The 10159-nt window shown below is 39.4% G+C and overlaps 2 protein-coding genes across 6 annotated transcripts in view; one reads left to right on the top strand and one right to left on the bottom strand.

Annotated features, from left to right (window-relative positions):
- Positions 1 to 337: 337 nt before the first annotated feature.
- On the bottom strand, positions 338 to 1815 carry LOC128888768 (bolA-like protein 3). Its single transcript, XM_054145891.1, has 4 exons — positions 1548 to 1815; positions 1237 to 1363; positions 782 to 870; positions 338 to 718 (listed from the first exon to the last, which is right to left on the bottom strand). Exons 1-4 carry the CDS (start codon positions 1593 to 1595, stop codon positions 653 to 655), a joined length of 330 nt encoding a protein of 109 aa, XP_054001866.1. The 5' UTR covers positions 1596 to 1815; the 3' UTR covers positions 338 to 652.
- A 473-nt stretch (positions 1816 to 2288) lies between these two features.
- Positions 2289 to 10159, top strand: part of LOC128888725 (SLIT-ROBO Rho GTPase-activating protein 1-like) — a 32907-nt gene continuing 25036 nt past the window's right edge. For 2 of the 5 annotated variants that reach the window (XM_054145813.1, XM_054145817.1), the window contains exon 1: positions 2291 to 2832. In XM_054145813.1, the coding sequence (XP_054001788.1) occupies positions 2754 to 2832 (79 nt within the window). In that variant the 5' untranslated portion in view covers positions 2291 to 2753. Of the gene's footprint in view, positions 2833 to 8672; positions 9729 to 10159 lie in introns of those variants that run through there. The other 3 variants (XM_054145812.1, XM_054145816.1, XM_054145811.1) reach the window with 2 other exon arrangements.

The following is a 10159-nucleotide window of genomic DNA, read 5'->3' as shown; positions in this document are numbered from 1 at the left end:
ATTTGTACACCAATAATTGACTGATATTAAGTTATTTAAATAAATAAAAGTACCGTCTAAGTTCTCGTGAAATAGTTTCCACTTCGCACCGGTAGATGGCGCCACATTTCCCGGTATTTTTATTTATTTAAAAAACTTAATATCAATCAATTATTAGTGTACAAATCAACAAGTAGAATATGTGTACTCTGTCTTCGAACTGTTTCTTTCTTTCTTTCTACTTCGTTTGTAGTAATTCCTATAATTGTTTTAGAAACCATCCATTGGCAGCAGGATATAATTCAGTATAAACACGTTGCATACATTTTTCGTTATTTAACAAATTCAAATAATTAAATCATTTAAAATACTGCTATCGTATATTAAATGTGTACTTGTTACAGTATTTTGCAATTAAAATTATACGATAGTAACTTTGTGTACTACAGATTTGTTAAAAGTGACAAATGTCCGCATACTTTTGAGCAGCAGTGTACATGCATGTACATGTATATTGTATTTGCATTATCTAGATATGTCATTAAAATATTAAATTACATAATTGTACAAGTCTTTAAATTATGTATATATGGGAAATTTACAAAAGTTTGTACAGCTTCGACGTACAACCGAGCATGTAAGGAACAGTTTTCTCTAAAGAATTAAAAATTGTCTAGGACTCAGGAACACTCGTGTATATCCGTAATCCGTGCATATCTTTGATTTCTTGCTTGAGTGCCTAGAAAAATATAATTGTACTACATTAACAGAATTACAGTCTTTTAAAGTTAATTTTTCTTACTTCATTGATCATCCGATGTTGTTTGATAGTATTCAATCCCTTGAATTCAGGAGCGATCACATTTATTTCAAACATTGCACCACATCCTCCTACAAAAATAAATTATAAATAATGCTGGTAGTTCTCAATTTCTCTTATGTAACATTGCTATTATATTAAAAAAGGGAGAATTATCTATTATTTAGATGGTTAAATATGCACAAAATATTATTCCTGTTGATAACAATATACTTCTATTATATACTGCGAATCAAAAGTATACAAGCACTTGGATTTTGGATGTTTCAGCATCTTAAAACAATTTTTCAATTAAACTAATATAATAACTATTCAAGTATTCAGTGATACTACTATGGTATTAGAATACTAGAATACTTTTAATCAATCATCATATCATCATTTTAATTAATTCAATCATACCATCTTTTCTAACATAAGGATTATTATCACTTTACCTGATACATCATTTACTTCGATAAGCTTGGCTTTAGGAAACGTATTCCTCAAAATTGCTATCATTTTTTGTTCAGCTTGTTTACCAGCCAATGCTCCATTAGGACCATTCCATACTCTCGATAGAAGCTGTAAAACTTTCATTTTATTCATCTTTCGCATTCTTGATTAGTTTCATTCATTTATTTCTTTTAAATGGACAAATGTTAGGAATTTCATTGAATTTAGGGAATGAATGATCAACGAATCGATTCGAACATATTAACAGGGAAAATTATATATAAATTTTCCTGGAAACTTGTTTTGTACCTACCGATATATTGCGAAAATTTGATATAAACACACGACCGAACATAGTCATTTAGGTAGGTCGTGTTAAATCAGACTTCGCTTGTTTCACTTTATTTTGCTTTATTCAAGTTTCCCAGTAAGAATTTACCCTGAAAACAAATGCGGAACAAAACGAGATCACAGTGCAGGTTCACAGAGACGAAACTCTGGTGTTTTTAAGGTTCTCATCAGTCTCATTCGGCACATACATCGTGAACGTAGCTACATAGATACACCAGATACACTACTTTAGCAGTATCGATAATGGCTGCATGATACACCAGATACACTACTTTAGCAGTATCGATAATGGTCGACCGCCTAGCGCTACACCGCGATATGCGCGCTCTGATTGGTCGAGGTTTTTTGTTAATATCTCCTCAACGAAGCCTCGGACAATATTTTCGCTAAGGAAAAAGTTGTTTCAAATCACCTCCCGAACCACCTTTTTCAAGGTGTTACAACATTCTTGGGACATGTATATCATCGTTTGCATAAATTCAACCTGCGTCGTTTGAACGATAATTGAAAATTCCTGAATTGTCGAAGGGACCCATAGATGGCAGCAAGGTCCCGTAACCCGTAACCTTGTCAGTGGCAGTTGCTAGGCAACGGGCAGAAGTGGACGCGGCGTGGCGGTTAAGTGACGATGCACGACGGCGACGGCGACGGAGACGGCGACGGCGGTAGCGACGCCGGTCCCCCCGAACTTGAATTAATATACCGGAGGCCAAGAATATCCTCGCAGTGCCTCGGGAATCGGGATAGCCAGAAACCAATCAGCATTACCGGAGTGACCCGCGTCGCGACCAGCTCGCTCCTCGCGTCGTGATTCGTTCCATCGATGCGTAAACCGTTCACTTGTTCGGCCCGAACCACTCGCTCATTGGCATTTCTTCTCGCCTTCCTTTATTCTTCCCCTCCCCCCTGCGGATAGGCCGGACGAATGCACGGCTAGCAAATGTGCACGTTGATACCGCGTCTAGTGCGGGTCATAGAGAAATATTAACTCTGCCTCGATAAAACCGGTTTCGTCGCCAACGACGTGGTGACCTCCTCCTCGTGCACGAGAATGCTGTAAACTGTGACAAGTACTCTTTGGCGTTGCGTTCAGAGAAATCGTCGGTGCGCGTACGAACATCATCCCCGAAGGGGATCCGAGGTGAATTCAGGGATCGTTCGAGCCACGATGGACGAGGAGGAAATCGACGGCGTAAAGTCTCCCATCAAGAGGCTTGGCTCCACGCGGAAGCTGCTCGTCTTCAACAGTAAGTTACAGCCCACGCACTTGTGCGTCCCTTTCGCTCCGTCTCTCTCTTACTCTCTGTCTCTTGTTTTCCTTCTATCTTTATCGCCAAGAGAAAGTCAACTTTTTCTGTAACGATCGGTGGTACGATCGCGGTTCCAACTTCTTTCCTTCCCACTAAGCACAGAATTTGAAGATTATCCTCGGTGCGATTTATATTTTGAGCGCGATTCCGTCGGAAATATAATAACATAATTCTTCGAGGCGTAAACAAGTTTTCCCTTGGGTTTATTTTCAACTAGCTCGCGGTCTTCGCTCCAACGAACGTTTGAAAAAATTCGTTGAAATTCAAATGAGAGTTAAATAATAAGACTATAAATATAGTATACAAACAGTTTGTTAGGAAAATTTGATTACCTGATATTTATAATAATTTCGTATCTGAATGATATATAAATATTGCTTCTGAATATATGTATATTTATGTAATACATTTAAAAGTTGTATATATAAAATTTTATACAAGTTGTACTCAGTTTTCAACTGCTTTACATAAGTTTGTCTATACGAAGAAATTTTCTTTCCTTGAAATGCAGTACAATTTCTATCAAGATGATAGAAATTCATTCATTTGTGTGGATTTGGTAGAACAAATAGGAGCAATTTGGTTGTTTAGACAACTGACAACTGAAGTCACCTAAAATGGTTAGTTTCCAGGAATTGATGATGCATTACACATATTTTTGAACGTGTAATGTGTTTGGATCCTTGAAACATGGGATGAATGTAACAACTGTATGATTGAGGGATGTTAGAAAGTCTTGTTTAACTTGCTCGATGCTGTGGAGAATGAGTGTCAGGTTGTGTATAGAGGAGTGTGTTATTTACACTATACGTAGATCTTACATTTGTACTATGGAGGTAGAAGTTACTGAAATTAGTGCGAATTCTGGTGGAACTAACAGTTTTTTTTATATCTTAACATATATTAGAATGTTGTACTTTATAGAAATTTTGTATAATGAATTCTTTTTAATATTATATGTATACATGTGTGTTAAATATAATTCAATATGTTCATATAATATTTTTTCATACAACATTAGAGTTTTTTAAATGAAGCATATTTTAGAAAACTGTTTCAAGCCTCTTTTTTTGTCAGAATATATTTATGTTAATTTCCTACTTTAATATATTTATATTAAAGTAATATTTATTGTCAATTAATGCATAAATTTCAGTTTCTATAGCGATCAAATTTGTTTCACCTCGAATGATTGATATAATACATAATATTGACAATGATTTTAGTAGAATTCAAATCTGTTGTAATTCTTGGTGTTTATTTTGAAGATTTTTTTAAAAAATATCAAAGAACTAAATAGCTACATCCCGCGTGGAATACTATTTATTTTATGTCGTTCGCATTCGACCGCGTGTTCTCCTTCGTGAATCAGTAGGTGATTATCTTTTGTTTTCCGTAACTCGGATGTTTCGATCGATATTTCCATTAGCTGTGGCCCGCGGTTTCTATACTATACCAGTAAATATGTATTAATAACGCATTGGAGAGATTGTACAATTGCTAGATGCTAGTAAAAAGAAAATAAAGGGCAGAGAGGTGAATTTCGTTTTTCTTGATCGACGTATGTGCAATCATGTCGCACCTATGCCACTTGATAGGGACAAATGAGGTGCTTGCACGTCTTCCGTTTGAAATGTTGGCTCGACGCACTCGAAACTGCCTCGTCTGCATATTAAAGTCGTGGGAAGCAACAGGGATCGGCTTCACGGCATTCTGTATTCTGTTTAATATCATCCTTCTATTATCCGGAACAGTGTTTACGAAATTTTACTTTCCAATGAACACTTAACAAAAAAAAAATATTTTTAGTTGACATTCTGTCAACTGAGTAGAATTCATCCTAATATTACATTTTTTTTCCTATCATCATCTTTTTATTTGATAATTGAAAAGTACTTACTCACCGTTTTAGTGCAAGTCTCAACTTGATGGACATTTCAATTTTGTCTATACAGGGTGTCCCAAAAATGTTGTAACAGCTTGAAAGGGATGGTTCAGGAGGTGATTTCAAATAACTTTTTCCTTAGCGAAAATGTTGTCCGAGACATCGTTAAGGAGATATTAAACGAAAACCCCGACCAATCAGAGGGCGAGTATGCCGGTTGAGCGTAGGCTACGCGCTAGGTGGCCGCGCTCATATGCTACCGCGAGCGCTCCATCGGCATACTCGCGCTCTGATTGGTCGACGTTTTCCGTTAATATCTCCATAACGAAGCCTCGCACAACATTTTCGCTAAGGAAAAAGTTGTTTCAAATCACCTTCCGAACCATCCATTTCAAGGTGTTACAACATTTTTAGGACACCCTGTATATACAACGTTCAGTGACCACCGAACCAATTTTCTCTCTTGTAGAGAGAAGAATTCTCTTGTAGTTGAACTACAGTAGTTCGTGGAAAGAAGAGGTTTGAGAAACACTGTTGTATTCTTTAATTGTCCCGAACGCATGCGCACAGTTGCGTTGATCACCACGGGCTGCTTCCTCGCAGTCGTGCGTGACTGGGTTGACTGTTTCCTCTATGCATTATGGCCTTTTGTGTTTACGTCCCGTACGGCTGCAACATTGTCTGTTATAATATCGATCCCGGTGACCTGGCAGCATACGAATTATTTACACTTGTAGCTTTCTCAAATATAATTACCAGACTGCGGATATTTATGTATTTATGACGAATGTAAATGTACGAGGACGTTTACATTTTAAATAAAATGCACGCCTTGCATAGAAGAGGTAACATACATTAATTTTATGTATTTGTATCCATTCGAGTAATGTGCAAATATGAATTTACTTAAATGTTTTCAGTCTGATAATTATACATATATGCTTAGGAAGTAATATCAATATCGGAATGGGATTTACTTATTAAATCAGATATACGTATACGACGTAATTTGAAATGATAAACAAGGGTATAGGATAATGTTTTCTGACGAAGCTTAAATTATATACTCAGAAAAATTATTCGACATTTCGAGAATAATCAAACGAAAGTCCTTTCATTGGAAATGTTTTATACTTTTCTTTGAAGAAGATAAAATGAAGGAGAAAGAACCGATGTTTCCTGTTCTCAGCGACAGATGTTTTTATGAACAGACCGTTTTTAGAGCCAAAGAAGGGTGCGCGTCCAGACTCGAGCCTGGCGCCGAGCTGGGCCGCGTTCAAGCTACATATGATTACTGAAGTTTTTCAAACAGGCCTCCCAATTAAAGAAAAATTTATTCACAGGAAAATTTTCACGTTTCGTGGTAGTTACAAATCGAGTTTTGTTCTATTTGGATCGATTAAATTGTTTACTTTAATCAAATTAAATTTTCACATGATAAACATGTGATATCTTATGCATCATAGATGGCAAATAATATGACGAAAAACAGAAGGTTCCAAATATTCTGTTTTTCGTCATATTATTTATATATATATACATGTCGAATCGAGTAACCTCCTCCTTTTCGAAGTCGGTTAAGAAATAGAAATAAAGTTTGTATTAGTAGGGATAGAAATTAACTCTGGGTTTTCGCGTTCAATCGTTTATAACTAAGTGTAACTCTAAGTGGAAATATTTATTTCATATTTTACTAGCAGGGAGGGAGGGAATATTAAAAGTTGCATGGTTTTTCTTTATAAATAAATGGTATGTTTACCTTAGAAAGGCACCGAATTAATTTCTACAGCTAATATTTAATGTAAAATTATTATTATTGAATTTGCACGCTTATGTGGACGAAGGTCGGAATCCTAAACGATCCGTGGCTTTAAAATAGCGGTACTACGTAATGATCACATGAATAGAGGTTCAGTTTTAGAATAGTCGCACGCTGAATGAACTTCGCCTACTATAGCTACCCACGGATTCAGGGATTTCGCTTCACAACCGTCACCTTGAAAATCTAGTAACAATAATAACATTAGAAGTGGCCGAAAGAAAAACGATTACTGTACATGCATACAGTAAATCCCATAAGTATTCGTAGCTTTTATGTCTATCGAAGACATTTATCTAAATTAGTCGATAGTTGAAACTTCTTCTAATAAAATTAAACAACTGTCGAGCGAAGGTTCGTTAAAATCCTTCGTCAAATAAATCCTCCAAACATCCGCCTTAAACTACGGCTTCCTCCAACCGTTTTTAAATTTCAAATTTTAATCTCTCACGCTAAGCGAAAAAAAAAAAAGGTAAGAACGCGAGGACAATAGCGCAGAATTACGATATTGTAGAAAGCGCCTGAAAGCCACATCCCCTAGCGACACCACTGGAAATAATAGCAAGTGAAACGACGCAAGAGAGAACGGCTGCGCCGTTAGTAGGGGAATCAATGAGTGTTACTCGACTCGCGGTACGTGCTTTTGTCTCCGTCCTCGTCGCTCTCGTTGAGATGTGCTCTGTACACTGTGGGCTCCCGGCGCGTTGTTCTATATCTATAGAAGGTAGATTCCAACCCTCTAAGCGTGACCGTGACTGTGACTCTGATCAAACCGAGTGCGCCTGTCCACCACTAGTGTGTACGCTGGCGCTGGCTGCACCTCTATTCGCTCGTCCTGCCTGTCACCCGTCTCTCCACGTGGTACACACAACTCTCGCGTTCCACGCTCGTTGTTTAACACGACACACGTGCAGTCACACGGCGTGTCCGTGTCACCCGCAGGTATATCTATACCTAGGTCGCTACACCCGTTCCTTTAGCACATAAAAACTGACACCGAAAGCTACGCGCACCAATTGCATTGCGAATATGCAGTCAGTCTCATTAGTATTCGTACATTCTATGTCTCTGTCGAAGAAATTTGTCGAAATTAAACGACGAGCTCTCGATGTTTTCAAATAAATGATTCATTATAAATATGTATATAAATAGTCCTCGCATGTAGATCTTCATATATAGTCTTCGTATATTTATAATAAAAAATTTATTTAGAAACATCAAATCTATCGTTCAATATCAACAAATTTTATTAATAGACACAGAGTGTACAAACAGTTATGGAACTAACTGTACGTTACTTTATCTTGATGTCGATACAATGGTCACACGCGATATCGTAAACAAAAACTATTTTCAACGAAAATAAGAATCGACGTCAAATGACAGCAGTAGTTGTTGGGAAGGGCTGCTCCATGCTCCCCTCTCCTCCCTCCCCCTCTCTCATATTATCAACGGGCGCAAAACTACTTTAATACGTTCGTTAGAGGTTAATCGCAATTGTGAGGTCAGATTTCGAATTAAAATTACAATTGCAAGTATTAATGGACCAGTAACAATCGCTGCGGGCGATCCTATAGCAACAGAATTCAGTTCCAGAATTTCCAACACAGGAAACGGATAACGATCGCGTAGATCCAAAAATATGGAAGATTCGCATCGTATCCATACGACAGTCGTGGGAGTCGGGGAAGGGTGGATACGGTCGATTTTGCGGAGGGTTCTTTTATTTGGCCAACATCGGTGGTGTTCGAGGCTGTGGAGATCAGTCGTCGGCCAAGGTACAAGAATCCTCTGCGTTGGAGGATGCAGGGGGTGGGTGGGTTGGCAGAGAGGAACCGGTGAGCTGCGCCTTCGACGGGAATCGAGGGGGCGCGACAGAGAGCCACTGACATAGAACGGCGACGGAGTACCAGGGGAAGAAAGGGAGATCCGGACAAAGAGAGAACGAAGCCGAAAGGGTGGGAGACCCGAGCCCGCGCGAAGGAGGGGGAACGCGTAGCGGGCGAGAAGGAGAGGGAGATATACGGGACCGAGGGAGAGGGAAAATCCGGTTGCCTGGCGACGAGCCATCTAGTTCGATCCCAGCCAGCCGACCAGCCACCCTCTGGCTCTGTAGGAGCAACGGGAGAAGGCGAGCATCGTTTCGTTTCCTTGTCGTTCTTAAATTTCCCAAAACTACCGCGCCTTTGTTTCCGTCGGTTTCCGTTGTGGCCATTTTGCCCCGTTTCTCATTCCATGGGGGATACGTTTTCGCCGCCGTACGTGCGCGTTCCTCGCACGACGGTTTTCGGTTAGCCTGGGGTAAAAAGGTGCACGGTTTCAAGGCCGGCGAGCTAGCGTGCAACGTGTCCCAGAACGTGTGTGAATCGGTTTTGAAACAGTTTTAACGAAGAGGATGAGAGTGACCCTTGCGGCGGCCTGCGGGGGGAGCCAGGCCTGAAGGGAAGAAAACGAGAAGCAGGAAGAGAAGGACCGAGGTAGAGGGAGCAGATGACAGAGAAAGAGAGATAGAGGACGGTACGTGTAGACCAGCACACATGTGTGAAGATGATCTCGAGGCGAGGTGAGACCGATAACCGGATAAGACGTGGAAAATGAGGCTGGGATCTTCGAGATACCCGAATCGCAATGGAAACCGATGAAGTGCTCGCGTTCGAACGCTGCGAAAATAAATAGTGCCGACATCTTTCAAACGGATCCCTCGCCGAGATGCATCGCTGCATCGTCTCCCGTGTTCTCCGTTGCAACGATTGGAATCAATGTCGATCGGTCGAATCGAGTCTCGAATTGCCATCGAGGAGCTAGAGTCTCCTGAAAATTCGATCGAGAAATTGCGAAGTTCGCGTCTGATGGATTTCGATCGTACGCATCGCGTTTGGAATCGATTGAATCGATACTCGAGGCGAAGATCGATCGAGAAGTTAACGCGGTCGGTCTAGGGAATATTTTTCCGACGAACGGAGGAAGAAGGTGGCCCATCGAAGGAGCTTGCCAACTGTAACGGAACTCGTGTCTTTTTTCACCCTGTTGAGGTCTGCGCTTAGCCCAGCAACATGTTCCAGTGTATTATTCAGCAGAGAAACGGATGGATTCATCCTTATAACACTGACACCAAGGACGTATTCCCAGGTACGATTCGTTTGATGCAAATACGTCACTGTTTACTCGATAGAAACTCACCGTCAGGCTAGTCAGGGGATGAAAGGACCAAGAGTGAGAGAGCGATATCATTTTGTTCGACGCACAGTGCGACTGAATTATCGAGTTACAGACATATAAATCGAGGTTTAGTTATCGTTGTCGAAATATTTAATTGTTGTAATTATAGCTTAGGTAAAAATATTTACAGTCAGTGTAATAAGTATTCGTACAGGAACCAATTCGAAATAAAACTTCATATATTTATTTTATTAGTAAATTTTAGGGGAAGAAATAATTAACCAACATTCCTACATATTTTTAGAGTAGAATTTGCGTAAATTAAAGTTTATTGTTTTTAATGTTAACCTCTTATGTATTTCTTTTCTTATTAATTTTATTTGAAATTTGTTGCTGTACGA

Source organism: Hylaeus anthracinus, unplaced genomic scaffold, assembly GCF_026225885.1.
Source record: "Hylaeus anthracinus isolate JK02 unplaced genomic scaffold, UHH_iyHylAnth1.0_haploid 11994, whole genome shotgun sequence".
NCBI classification, from domain to species: Eukaryota; Metazoa; Arthropoda; class Insecta; order Hymenoptera; family Colletidae; genus Hylaeus; species Hylaeus anthracinus.
This window is presented reverse-complemented; position numbering and strand designations above follow the sequence as displayed.